Genomic DNA, 15,115 nt, shown 5'->3' with positions numbered 1-15,115 from the left:
ACAGAAATTGTATTAAAATAATACAAATCTGTATAATTTCAATACAACAATTGTATCAAAATCTTCCATAAATTGTATATGCCCAATTATTATACAGTTTCTGTAAGGTTCTTATGCAAAACTGTATTAAAATCTGCCATCCACTGGTCTGGTGTGGATGAATCGATTGGAGGAACTCACTGAACGTGAGAAAATTCTGGTGAGGTGAGGATTTTAAGTTAGAGCTGACGGAAACTTCAGGAGACCCTGGTGGACTATAAGAACATTGAAAACCTAAAGAAATAGCAAATTATTAGGTATATTAGGTAGGTTTGGTCGAAGGGGCGTTTCGTCGAGGGGACATTTGGTTGAATTGACATTTCATCGAATAGGTTTTCTTATTCTTTTCATGGATACTCTTTCTTTCACTTAACTTATTTATTCTTTTTGTGAACCCATCTTTCTTTGGTCACTATTAGAGCAATCTAGTACAATTTTACACTAGGTAATGGCGGCGTGAGTTTCTTTTATTTTGACATTCAATAGGTAGAAAACATGATCAAGTTTGCCAGGGTTTGGGTTTGAATAAATCAACAAACGTCAACTATCTTCTGCATCACAGGGGGTAATCGTTCCTTGAAAATTGGATTTTGATGCCTATTCATCCTTCGAGTTTCTACATTAAAAGGGGCAGCTATGTAAACATCGCGTGACATCTCTCATTGAAGATGAGAAATTCCAGTACTGCTTCTATTTCATAGTAAACTTTGAATTTTTGTGAAACAAATATCCTCTGGGCCATATGGTGAGATAAACAAAACAAAATTTTAATATATTTCGAAATTGTTTTTGGCTACATTATAGGGGATCTAAAAATATGAATACTAATTAAACATAGAATGATCAATTTATAGGCATCCAAATCACATTTTCTCAAGCTTAGCTTAGATTAGACTGACTGTACATATCAATGGTTGCTACTACGTCAAAGTTATATTTTCTCCAGGATCAATTACTGCTTAAGGTACCGAAAATTATTTGATTAAAAATATTATGTTTGTTCACTCAGAAAACAATAGGATCAAGGCTAACTTGATGAGTTCCAATGTTCTCTACTAGAAAGGGCCGTTTGGCCGAAAGTTGTTTGGCCGAATATAGCATTTGGCCGGACAGACCATTAGGTCGAAAGGATCATTTGGCCGAAAGGGTTATTTGGCGGAAGAATGCATTAGACCGAATAGGACATTTGGCCGAATAAGACATTTGACCGACCATGTCATTTGAAAAGTGAGAAATGTGGAGTGAGAAAGAAGACATCTCACTACTCATTTCTCACTGCTCACTTTAAATAATGAGAATTAACGTGTCGATCTACTCATTTTTCACAGTGCTGTGAAAAGTTAGAAGCGCGATGTCGTCTCACTACTCACTTTGTGCTTCTCACTTTTTACAGGAGGAAATAAGAAATGAGGAGTGAAAAGTGAGAAGTCTCACTTCTCACTCCTCATTTCTCATTTCTTACTGTAAAAAGTGAGAAGCGTGAAGTGAGTAGTGAGAATGTCATATTCGGCCAAATGTCCTATTCCGGTAAATGTCATATTCGGCCAAATGACTTATTCGGCCAATTGTTCTATTCGGCCAAATGTCCTATTCGGGCAAATGACCAATTCAACCAAATGTCGTATTCTACCAATTGTCCTATTCGGCCAAATTACCCGTTCGGCCAAATGACCCTTTCGGCCAAATGCCCCTTTCGGCCAAATGAACCTTTCGGCCAAAAGATCCTTTCGGCCAAATGACCCTTCCGGACAAATGACCCTTTCGGCCGATTGACCTTTTCGGCCAAATGACCCGTTCGGCCAGATGGTTTTTGGCACAATGGTTCGGGCTAGTGGCATTCGGCCAAATGGCATTCGGTCGAATGGGTATCGGTCAAACGACCCTTTCCCATTTTCTACCTCTAGAATGTAAAAATAAAGGGAACTCAGGCCGAGCGCAAAATACGATTGTAAAACATTTCACCGAAATGCGGAATTCATTTTCGCGGTTGAGCATTTCGCGGAATAACATTTGGCGGTTTGTAACTTTTCCCGGTACGACATTTGGCGGTTTGTACCTTTTCGTCGAATGACTTTTGGCGGAATGTACCATTTCGCGGAATATACCATTTCGCGGAATATTGATGATAATCAGGGATTGAACTTATCATTTCATTATCATTTAGTATTCACCCAATAACTCATTCCAGAAGCGGAATTCTGAAAAGTGTTGTATGGTGGACTTCTAGCGCTATTTCCCCTCTACAACTTTGTCTAAGGGTACATTGCTCTATGTCCAATATTTACAGCGTGAAACGCTAGTATCACTTAATATACTAAATGATAATAAGTGTTATTATCATTTAGTATATTAAATGATTTTAGCGTTTCACGCTGTAAATATCAGACATAGAGCAATGTACCCTTAGACAAAGTTGTAGAGGGGAAATAGCGCTAGAAGTCCACCATACAACACTTTTCAGAATTCCGCTTCTGGAATGAGTTATTGGGTGAATACTAAATGATAATGAAATGATAAGTTCAATCCCTGATGATAATAGCTCAGTGTTCATTCAGTACGTACGCAATTATCACCTGCTTACCTGCTAAGCCAAGTTACATGCATAAGTCCTCCCAGAATATGTAGAAGTAGTTTTCAAAATTTCAATTGCCTCTTACAAATCCTTAATTATATCTGGAAGAAGGGCCAGATATAATGAAGGGATTATCTCCTCTCTTTACTTTGTTACGGATAGACGTTTTTATGAATATTCATTTATTTTTTCCTTTCACCTAATACCAAAAAATGGTAGCGTCTGCCAACTTTGAGCCGGGCAGACGCTACCATTTAAAGAAGGCATTACTTATTCGTTCCCCTTTTACCGGGTACATTTGTTCTAAAAAAAAAAGGTTTTTTTAACTCCTTTCGCCTTATACCGGGCAGACGCATCCATTCGAAGAAGGTATTATCAACTCCTTTCGCCTTATACTGAGCAGATTCACCCATTTAAAGAAGGCGTTACCCCTCTTTTTGCATTATACCCGCAGACGCATTATTTTGAAAAAAAGCATTATAAACTCCGTTCGCCTTATACCGGGCAGATGCATCCACTTAAACAAGGCATTACCCCTCCCTTCGCTTTATACCAAGCAGATGCATTCATTTGAAGTAGACGTTACTCTTCCCATCGCCTTATACCGGGCAGACGCGTTCTTTTAAAGAACATTATCGGGACATTATTTACTCCTTTCGCCTTATACTGAGCAGATACACCTATTTAAAGAAGGCGTTACTCCACCCTTCGCCTTATACCGGGCAGACGCGTTCTTTTGAAGAAAGCATTATCAACTCCTCTCCCCTTATACCGGGCAGATGCATCCATTTAAAGAAGGCGTTACCCCTCCTTTCGCCTTATACCGGGCAGATGCATCCACTTGAAGAAAGCATTACCCATCCTTTCGCCTTATACCGGGCAGACGCATCTATTCAAAGAATGCATTATCAACTTCTTTCGGCTTATACCGGGCAGATGCATCCACTTGAAGAAAGCATTACCCCTTCCTGCGCCTTATACCAAGCAGATGCGTTCATTTAAAGTAGACGTTGCTCTTCCCGTCGCCTGACTCTGGACAGATGCGTTCTTTTTAAGAAGGCATTATCAACTCCTTTCGCCTTATACCAAGCAGATGCATTCATTTAAAGAAGCCGTTACTCTTCCCTTCGCCTCATACCGGGCAGACGCGTTCTTTTAAAGAAGACATTATCAACTCATTTCGCCTAATACGGGGCAGACTAGAGATGGTCGGGTTTCGGGTTTTGATACCCGAAACTCGAATCGAACCCGTACCCGACGAGTTTAAGTCGGATTTGAGTTTGAAAATTAGTACAATATCGGGTTCGGGTCGGGTACGGGTTTAAGAAATAAAATACTGAATTTTATTTTATTCAGTTTTGTTAATTGTTGAGCTTGTTCGTTGTTTGGGCTTACATTCTTTTTCGATTTAAAAAGAACCAGTAAATATATAGTTTAAATTTTCCGGGTAAAACTTTAGTGCGGGCTTAAATAATTTAATTATGTCGGGTTTGGGTTATGTACAAGTTTACGAATACAAAAATTCTCGGGTACTCGAGTGAAAACTATTCCGGGTTCGGGTCGGGAAACCCGACTATCTCTAGGGCAGACGCATCTATTCAAAGTAGGCATAACCTTTCCCTTTGCTTTATACTGGACAGATGCGTTAATCCCTAAGGGACTACCTTCTTTCGTTTCTTTATACTGAGCAAACGTGTCCATTTCAAGAAGGCATTGTTTTCTCACTTTGTGTTATATCGACCGGATGCGGTCATTCAAAGAAATAATTATCATCTTTCATTATTTAAATCACAATTCAGCCTTCCGGAGGTGAGCCAGCCAAGGGCTGAAAGCCTCCCTAATAAAGATACAAAAAAAATTAGCCCGGATTGCATGTAATTAAGCAGAAACCTGTAAATATTTCAATGATGATTATTCTAACTGAATTCCGCCAAATGGCATTCCGCGGAATGACTTTCGGTGAAAAGGTACATTCCGCGTAATGTCTTTCGGAAAAAAGGTGCATTCCGCAAAATGTGTTTCGGAGAGTTGATGCATTCCGCGAATAAAATTTCCGCGAAATGGTTTTCGGCGAAATAGTATACAACCCAAAATACTGGTGAAGTTTTTGTTTTGATACAATAAATCAATTCAAGCATAATTTTTCATAACGACGTATATAACAATTATGAGGATTCGAGAAATCCTTTGCAGAAAGTTGGCAAAACTTTTTCTAAAACTGTTTTAAAACTAAATCTTTTTTCAATACTTTTTTCCGATGGCATGCGTCATTACATGACACGTAATGAGCGTGCTTCACATCAAATCTCAGTTCATTCAAATTCACTGTGAAAAACGATAAAATTATACATACACCGGTATGCTGCACGCACGTCGGTGTACATTGGTCGGTTTTCCATAGTGCACGATTGACGCAACTGCAGTTTTGTTTTGTTTTGCTTTTTTTGTTATATAGGTCGCTCTTAGTTCCCATATGTTAAAGCGACGTATGTAACAGTGAGACTTCAAAAATAGATTTTTTTACATACGTCGATTCGTAAAAAGATTTAATTAAAGAATTTTAAGATTTGAAATCAATAAAATCGATGCGTATTATATAAAGCCGCGTGTGATTGTCACGTTGTATTAAAAACCTCGTTTTGTTTACTTTTGTTACATACGTCGTTATGAAAAATTATGCTTGAATTAGTTTTAAATTACTAATGATCTATTTTTTTTTTTCAAATATTCATTCGATGAAATGTGCCAAGATTATTCATTCGAAGATCTGCCCTCGAATAATTTTCCATTTGACCAAATGTCCATTCGACGTAATGTCCTTTCGATCTACGTCTCTAGTGGACTAATAAATCATTTTCGACTAATAGTCCATTTGACGTAATGTTTTCTCGACCAATCGTCATTCGACTAAATGCCATTCGACCAAATGGCTTTCGACGAAATCGACATTGTTGTTTCAAAAGGGCGAAAGTCGCAAACGTAAACATTGACTTCTTCTGCTGATTTCAGGAAGATTAGAGACTTCTGGCGGTATTTTCCACTTCCGCTCGCAAGAAGGCGCGGAGCGCCACCACTTCCAAGTGGTTGTTAGCTGGGAGCGGTCCTAGTTGTTGAGGAATTTGCAGGAAAAGGCATTGTTTACGTTTGCGACATTGGCCCTTATGAAACAACCGTGTCGAAATAGTAAATATTCGCTGCAAAGCCAAAATAAAAAGATGACAATTATTCGTTGCTTCTTTATCAAGATTGGTGGCTCTGAAAACTCGAGTTATAATTTATTTGGATTCTGGACAGTTTCAACTTAAAGCCAGCGGAAGAAATATTGTACCAGACAATTGAGAATGAAAATTGAAGGAAAAAAATGCATTGTGGTTTAGCAATCCTATGCCTTTGCTCGCAAGGCTAACTGGAGACCGTCAACCATGTATTGAATTATAGAGCTCTTTCTTTGCAATCCAGGAACAATTTTCAAATAGAAAAACTAAATTTTCATGAAAATATCAAATCCTGTATGAAAATATTAAATCCGAATCTATCAGTTTGTTCACATTCCTTGGACGGAACAATTAAACTTAAACTGGATAAGCTAGTTTTTTTTGAACTGAAGAAGATTTTTTTGGTTGAATAAGCACTCTATCAGCTTAAAATGTTTGTTGGAATGTTCTCTAGTATTATCAAGCGAAGCAACTGAGATGTAAAAATAACAACCGAGTTGGATCGATTCATATATGTAATTTATTATTAATACATATTTTTGCATTAATTAAAACCGGTTCTTATCCATAGCTGCACGTGTTACTAGAAATCTAAATATGTACCACGATTCAGGTTGGGAAATTAAAAAATAGATCCAGGTTAAACAATTAGAAGAGTGTGATTTTATTACTTGAAGTTTTGGAATAGTTACTCCTGATTTTACAACGATCTAAATTTTGAAGATTTTTTGTAATTTTGAACAACTCAAGTATTTCCGTCGTCTTAATTAGACGAGTTTTTTCTCTAATTTCTGTGATTTGTTTTCCATTGCAGCGAGAAGGGATACGATCCGAGTGAATTTAAACATTACAGAAGAAACATATGTTTAGAACTTCCAATGGGCTGAAAATTTGCGACATTTTAAACGAGATTATGAATATGCATCATTTTGTGAACTGAACGTAGGTATTTATTTGGAGTAAAATTCTCATCTGATAATGATTTTTAAATAGACATTGAGATTTTGTGAACATTTCAGAAACTCCAGAATGATCTTGATTTACTGGGAGTTTGTAATGATTCTCGGTATACTTGTTGTTCTTGAGATCCCGATGGACGCTCAGGTTTTCTAGAGAAGATTTCCTCATTTCATATTATTCAACCTACGAATAACAATCCACTACGAGCGAAGCGAAGTAATGTTTCTGCAAAGTTACCGTAGTTCCCTCTTCATCACCTTCGCGCCACGCTGCTAAATAAATCCATTCACAGTCATCGCCACTCGCCAGTCATCAACAACCATCACCGACTTTGACCGTAGTCGTCGTCGTCGCCGTCGTCTCCGTGGTGAAATTCCAACCCAACAAGGTATGACTCACTTTGTGTGTACACTTCGCATTCAAATATCCAGGCAGGTATGCGCTGCTTCGAGTTGAACGTCACTGTAGCAAACAACAGTCACCACGAGCCACCACTTACCTAGTAGTAGAAATACTCCAATCGTTGGACCCAGTAGCAAATTGATCCCCATGTTTGCGTTTTGCTTCTTTCAACTGCTGCTCTGCTATAAGATCCTCATTGAGATACTCCGTCAATCACGTCGCACAGGTCATACACGAAGATCGCAAAGATCACCCCACACAAAAAAAACACTGAACACCACTACTGTTGGGTACACGTTGCACAGAACCAAACCTAATTAGATTGCCGTTTTCCCCCTGCAGGCAACTGTTTTTCGGGCCTCGGCCGAAAATCAGTGAAAAACTATTGCTGCTTTTTCTGCACTCCTCTTTCCTTGTGTCGAAAACACACAACCCCGAGAACTGCTTCTGCTGCCAATTCACCAGAACTCCGTCGGCCACATCTACACAACCACTCGATACACACAGCCCACCTCGGCGAACTTGCGAAGCGGAGAAAGAATAATAATAATGGTCAAGACAGAACACCTTTCCTCCGTCTTCGGGCGGTTGAAGTCGCTGCTGCCGTCGTCTTATCCCACGCACGAAACAGCGAAACAGAGAATGGCGACCTGAAGCCCCGAAAGCACTGCGGACGGACAACTAACAAGACATAACACTGAATAATGTAACAATTCTAACAGTGAACGGCGCGCAACGCATCGACCTCGCTCGCAAACGGAATCCCGTCCGTACGCACCGAAAGTTCAAACTCAACTGACTGTCTGTGGTGGTCAACCGATGGAGGTACCGTACGTAGCTGTATACTATATCGAATGTTTGGTGTACGGAGGTGCCCAGCCAGTGTGAGAGACCTGGCTGCACCGCAGTTGTGGCATGGTACCTGAGGTTTGTTTGCACCCACACTCCCAGCAGGTTGGCGAAAGGTCCGTTGCTGTGTTGGTTACAGGTGGTTGCTACAGTAGAGGCTCCGGGGATTGAAGTCAATTCAAGTAAGTGATTTTCATTTTTTGAATGAAAATTACACAAATCAGGAGTGTAATTAACGATATGATACTCATGTGTTTACATGAAAACAGATAACAAGTTGAAAACATGCTCCGAAAATAATGTATTCCGATTTTTTCATTTATCTATGGCTTACTTATTTAGCTTCGACTGTCACGAAAAACACCCCTGCTTATCTAGAGAGAAAGGTGAATTCACAATGTGCTTGTCATATCTAATTAAATAAGCACTACAAAAATTAATTTAGCCAGCACCCGTATTTTCGGCTAAACCTCTAACGTTCCAACTCTAATTCGAACTTGTAAAAATGGGTGGAATTTTTGTTTCCATTGAAATTAGAAACAGCAATTACACATTTTGTTTCAGCCGATCAGTTGTACGTTTATTCAGTTTGAACAATATTACGAACATTAAAAATTGAGTACCAGACGATCAGGAAAAATGGGCTTAGTTTTTTTTACCTTAATTTGATGACCATTTAACCTTCGGTTTAGTTCGTCACCATGCTACTTCATATGAGTCTTCTTGTCGAAATTATAGCTGGTGAAAAGAAGATTTCTGGACAACCTAAGAAGAGGCGATCCTAGTTTGTGAAAAATTTCATATGCAGAGGCCAGCTGAGTATCAGAAACAGTAGAAAAAAAAAACACTTGCAAATCAAACGTGTAAAATAAGTAAGAGATTTTCCATAGGCTTACCAAGTTAAGTTTGTATTTATTTACCGCCCCTTTTTGGGCGCATTATTTGAACTAACGCTAAGCGATCAAAGCATGCGCAAAGTATGTGGTTCTATCAACTCAACACAAGATTTTCGTTCAATCAAATCATGTTTACAAACAACCATGCGTTCACCTTTCATTGCTCATGCAAGTGTGCCATTTTGCACCACCTCTAGTGCGTTTTACCTCATGGCCATTATTCAAATAAACTTTAAATTCTTAAGAAAGTCAGAGAAATCTATTTATTCTGCGGTTGCGCCACACGCTCGCCAAATCGATTTGAACCAGGCCGGCCCACCTAGCTCACTGCGCTTCACGCCTGTTTGAACTTACCTGGTCGGAAGCCAACACCATTTTTGCAGGATTGATATCTGGCATTCTTGCAATATGCTATGCCCATCGTAACATTCATTTTTCATTTATTCAGTTTACATCTAAGCAGATAACACTAAATCAGCAATTTGATGCCACAATACACGGTTAGAGGCCGCATCTCTCTATCCTCGAATGCGCCCCACGCTCGCCAAGTCGTTTTGCACCTGGTCTGCCCACCTTGCTCGCTGTGCTCCACGCCGTTTCGTACCTGCCGGATCGGAAGCGAACCCCATCTTTGCAGGGTTGCTGTCCGGCATTCTTGCAACATGCCCTGCCCATCGTACCCTTCCGGCTTTAGATACCTTCTGCATGCTGGGTTTGCCATAGAGCTGGGCACGCCGCCAAAGATGGTCCTAAGCACCTGAATCTAGAATTCTCCGAGTGCTTGTAAGTCCTCCTCGAGCATTGTCCATGTTTCGTGTCCATAAAGGACTACCGATCTTATTTGCGTCTTGTACATAACACAGTTGGTGCGGGGCGAATCTTTTTTGACCGCAGTTTCTTCTGGAGCTCGTAGTAGGCCCGACTTCCACAGATGATTCGTATTTCACGACTAACATTGTTATCCGCTGTTAGCAAGGATCCGAGATAGACGAATTCCTCGACCACCTCGAAGGTATCCCCGTCTATCGTAACACTGCTTCCCAGGCGGGCCCTGTCGCGCTCGGTTCCGCCCACAAGCATGTATTTTGTCTTATCCTTTTGTCTTTGTTAAATCCTCACATAGTTTTGCACACCATCCACCGTTGCTTTTGTCAGTCTGGTAAGCTTCCCAGGGAAGCTGTTCTAGTCCATAATTTTCCATAGCTCTACGCGGTCTATATTGTCGCATGCCGCCTTGAAATCAATGAACGGATGGTGCTTTGGGACCTGGTATTCACGGCATTTTTGAAGGATTTGCCGTACAGTAAATATCTGGTCCGTTGTCGCCAACGAAGCCGGCTTGATAACTTCCCACGGACTCATTCACTAATGGTAACAGTCGAAGATGATTTGGGAAATCACTTTATAGGCGGCATTAAGGATGGTGATCGCTCGAAAGTTCTCACACTCCAGCTTGTCGCCTTTCTTGTAGATGGGGCATATAACCCCTTCCTTCCACTCCTTCGGTAGCTGTTCCGTTTCCCAGATTCTGACTATCAGTTTGTGCAAGCAAGTGACCAGCTTTTCCGGGCCCATCTTGATGGGCTCAGCTCCGATACCATCCTTACCAGCTGCTTTATTGGTCTTAACTGACGTAGTTTTTTCCTCATCTGCCTTGACTTTCACTGCCTGTACTCTCAGCGCCATTCAAATGTTAATCGTAGTGGTGCTTCCACCTTTCGATCACCACCGTCAAGATGCTCCTATCCTTATCTCTGCATATTTCGGCTCGCAGTACCATCCTCAACCTCTTCCGGCAACGCTGCCTCGAGATGATGGGCGTATGCAGTGGCGACATCAGGTTGCTTCAGTCGCTCTGGGTCGTACCGCGGCGGTCGTCGGTACCGAACATTGTTGATGATGGATAGTTTTGGGTGCAGTTTAACCATCACCAGATAGTGGTCAGAGTCGATGTTAGCGCCACGATATGTCCTGACGTCGATAGGGCCGGAGAAGTGTCGTCCATCAATCAGGACGTGGTCGATTTGTGATTCTATCTGTAGTGGCGATCTGCAGGTGTACCGGTACGGGAGGCTGTGTTGGAAGTAGGTGCTGCGAATGGCCATATTCTTATTATTATTATTTATTCAGTTCAGACTAAGGCCGAAGTGGCCTGTGCGGTATATAAGAGTCTTCTCCATTCGGGTCGGTCCATGGCCACACGTCGCCAACCACGCAGTCTACGGAGGGTCCGCAAGTCATCTTCCACCTGATCGATCCACCTTGCCCGCTGCGCACCTCGCCTTCTTGTGCCCGTCGGATTGTTGTCGAGAACCATTTTCACCGGGTTACTGTCCGAGATTCTGGCTACGTGCCCGGCCCACTGCAGTCGTCCGATTTTCGCGGTGTGAACGATGGATGGTTCTCCCAGCAGCTGATACAACTCGTAGTTCATTCGCTTGGCATCGTTTTTCTCAGTGTAGTTTTTTGAAGAAAAGGACGACAATAGCGCTGTTAATCCCTTTGTTTTCTTCAACTATTCTAACCATTTTACCTCAACATTTTACCACACACTGCGACAAAGGAAAGCTGACAGTGAGTCAACTGTGGATTTTGATCGACGAAGCAGCCAGCCTGTAGCCAGCCAGTTTGTCAGACGTTATTCATTTTAGCTGCTGCTAAAGCTGAGAGGATCATTGTAAATCAGGGAATTTCCAGCGATAGGATTCGGTATTTGAAAGAAAATGATGATAAGAGAGCTAATGCCCGAGGCAGTGTTATTGCGAGATTAGGCGCTAGGGTAGATCGCTCTCGCGTGAGATTTGACCGTAGAAGCAGGAGCAGGAGTTATAGCAGAGACATATCGTTTTCCAGAGGAGGTCGAAGAAATCGTAGATTTGATTTCAAACACGATAATAGTAGTAAACCATCATTTTTGTGCTGTTTAAGAGGTTAAAAACTGATAAACAATATACAGAGTCAGAAGATGAATCCCTCTGCATGATGATTTCAGCGGTTAACAAGATCAATGAGCCATGTTATGTAGAAGTGCTAGCAGACAGGAAGAGGCTGTCGATGGAAATAGGTTGTGGTTCAGCAGAAAGCGTTATTTCAGAAATTTTGTTTCCCAGAAATTTTAGTACCCGTTCGTTGAAACCTTGCAACAAAAAGTTAGTTGTTATAGATGGAAAACGTTTGGCTAATCTTGGAAATGTTTTTGTTCCTGTACAAATAGACGACATCAAACCCCAGGAACTATCTTTGGTAGTGCTACAGTGTGACAATTTGTGCCATTAATGGGCCGTATATGGCTAGACGTTTTTTTTTTATCAAGGATGGAGGAACAATTGCGCTAAACCTACGACAATAGCGGGGAGCATAAATGCTTTGACGGAAGAGGATACTATTGAGAATGTTAAAAATTTCCCTTGGTGGCAGAATTGTGTGGGCGCACAGACGTCAGCTGAAACCAAAGCCTGAACCATACCAGAAAATGGAGCGCATGGTAGTTTTTCGAGGAGAAAGTGTGGTTGATGCAGCGCAGCAAGCAGATTGTTTATCGCATGAAGAAAACGATGAAGTGCAACAAGATAGAGATGCAGGCAATAATGGAAAAAGAAGAAGAGAAGAAGAACTATCTGATTCGCATTCGTCGTTTTATGGTTTTCCTGCCGATTCGTTTATTTTTCAAGAACAAACCTCTGATACTAAATTAATGATTTCGTGTGTGTTACTTCTACGTGAAGTTAAACGATTTACAATGATATGGAAATGCTAAAATCATCTTCCAAACTTGGACGTACATGTTCATGATAGCATTAGAGGCGAAAGTATAGAATTGATAGTTCCGTTAGGATACGGCAGGCATGAAGAATGTTTTTATAGAAGTCGATTTGAAAGCGAGCGGAGGGCAATATTTGTGATGGCACATATCACACGACCTTCCTTCTGCCAAGCTCCCGTATGAAGGGGGAGGAAAGAATATCAGTGTGGAAGCTGATATATCTCCACTGGCAAAAGGAAGGTGGTTTGACTTGCTCATATGCCATCGCGTGCGGAAGGATTTGCTATCGACGAGTACTGTCTCCAAATTTCTAATATGACATCAGCACTTAGTCGAATAGGATTTTTATTGCACAGTTCTTTGTTCTCTCCGAGGCAGCCAAGTTGGTTGCGATGAGACGGACGCAATGAGAAAACAGAACTGTGCAATAAAATCTGTTCGACTAAACTGATATGAAAAGAACATTCCATATCATTGTAAGCCTCTGATAGATTAAATTTTGAAGATGCTAATTCAGAGATTCAAGAGAATCTTACCAGAAGAAGCGAAAGAAGATCGAAAAAGAAGAGAAAGAAAGATTTTGTTTATTATTAGAAAACATTCAGATTTAGAATAATTTGAATTGATTGTAAATAAGTGATTTTTGATTTTGTGCGAAGCTATTCTAGAAGTTGCTTAAAGGGATAAGGAGTTGTTGTATGCAAGTTCGAACTATACTTCGGTAAAACAGAAGAATACCCTTTTCGAATATAAGAGGTAAAGCAAAGGTTTTATAGAAAGAGATAGTTGCACGGAAAAGAGATAGATTAAGGAAAAGGGAAATTAGAAGTGTAATGAAAAACAGGAGTAATAAAACAAGTTAGAAAGTGTTTGATATCGAACTGAGACAGAAGTGTTTCTTTACCTAAGGAGTGTCACGAAAAACCACAACTTAACCTTAACTCGCCTATATTTTACAGGAAGGTGGTCCAAGATCCTCATGGTAGTGATCATTTGCAGATCGAGGTTTTAATTGCCAATGGACAGATTCAATCCGATTCTATCGACCTCTCATCTTCTTCTTCTTCTTATTTGCATTACATCCCCACACTGGGACAGAGCCGCCTCGAAGCTTAGTGTTCATTAAGCACTTCCACAGTAATTAGCTGCCAGGTTACCATTTTTGCATTCGTATATCATGAGCAGTGTTGTAAAATGTCATTTGCATTCGTTTGTATAATTTTCCCAGAACTTTTTTCAGAAGGTAGCTATCAATTCATGTTGTATGACGAACTTATAGCGGTTAAATGGGCCTACAACTTTGTCTAACGAGACTTTGCTGTAAATTTGTAATCTGGGGCGTGGGAGGCAAAATGTCATTCAAATGACATTATGTCAAATGACACGTGACATTTTGGAGAGTTTTCACTCTCCAGCCTTTGATGTTATACTTAGAGCAATGTACCCTTGGACAAAAATATAACCCTACTCAAGCGTTATGAGTACATTCAAAATTATGGAAGAAATTTTGCTTCTAAAGAAAGTTATGAACAAATTAGTCAAATGACATGCAGATGACATTTTACAAGCCTGATCATGAGGCTAGCACGATGATACTTTTATGCCCAGGGAAGTCGAGACAATTTCCAATCCGAAAATTGCCTAGACCGGCACCGGGAATCGAACCCAGCCACCCTCAGCATGGCCCTCTCATATGACCTCACAAAGCACATCGATTGGGGGAAATATGGGGAGGCCATCATTGATGGCATACAGTCGATAGAAACACTTCTACCGCGGGATGAGTACCAGTTTCTATCTCAGTTGGTTATTGACAGCGCTCTCCATGCACAACGCCGGCCGGTGCCAGGAGCTTCGGTTCGCAGGAAACCACATAGTCCGTGGTGGGACACCGCGTGCACACAGCTCTATCGTGAGAAATCCAACGCGTTTAAGGAATTTCGAAAACACGGATCGATCGTTCTTCACAAACGGTACATCGCGCTTGAGATCCAGTTCAAGAAGCTAGTCAAAGTGAAGAAACGTGGATATTGGTTTATCGCGCGAGACCTCAATGAAAACTCTGTGGACCGTCGGGAGAAGAATGCGCAACGCGTCGTCCGTAAACGAAGATCGTAAAGCTCGTCGCGGTGGATACTCGATTTTGCAAAGAAAGTTTGTCCGGATTCGGTGCTGGTGAAGCAAGAGTCACGTGATACTTTTGTTGACAGGGATGATATGGATAGCCTCTTTTCTATGATTGAATTCTTGCTTGCTCTCCTTTCATGTAACAATTCTGCTACTGGGATGGATAGAATCAGGTTCAATTTGCTCAAAAACCTTCAAGACGTCGCGAAGAGGCGCCTATTGACATTGTTCCGGATGATTGGAGGCAAGTGAGGGTGGTAGCCATCCAAAAGCCTAGAAAACCCGCGTCGGA

The 15,115-nt window shown here is 41.1% G+C and overlaps 1 protein-coding gene across 7 annotated transcripts in view; it reads right to left on the bottom strand.

Moving 5' to 3' along the window:
• The window catches only part of LOC134220303 (protein crumbs), a 209,499-nt gene extending 201,501 nt beyond the window's left edge, over window positions 1-7,998 (bottom strand). For 4 of the 7 annotated variants that reach the window (XR_009981853.1, XM_062699314.1, XM_062699317.1 and 1 more), the window contains exon 1: window positions 7,286-7,998. Coding sequence is in view for 6 of the 7 variants with exons in the window: in XM_062699314.1 (XP_062555298.1) it covers window positions 7,286-7,337 (52 nt within the window). In the remaining variant the exon portion in view is untranslated. The remainder of the gene's footprint in view (window positions 1-7,285) is intronic. The other 3 variants (XM_062699315.1, XM_062699319.1, XM_062699320.1) reach the window with 1 other exon arrangement.
• Between the last annotated feature and the right edge of the window lie 7,117 nt (window positions 7,999-15,115).

The sequence above is a fragment of the Armigeres subalbatus genome, chromosome 3 (assembly GCF_024139115.2).
Source record: "Armigeres subalbatus isolate Guangzhou_Male chromosome 3, GZ_Asu_2, whole genome shotgun sequence".
NCBI lineage: Eukaryota > Metazoa > Arthropoda > Insecta > Diptera > Culicidae > Armigeres > Armigeres subalbatus.
Note: the sequence above shows the minus strand (reverse complement) of the source record. Positions and strands in the feature narration are given on the sequence as shown.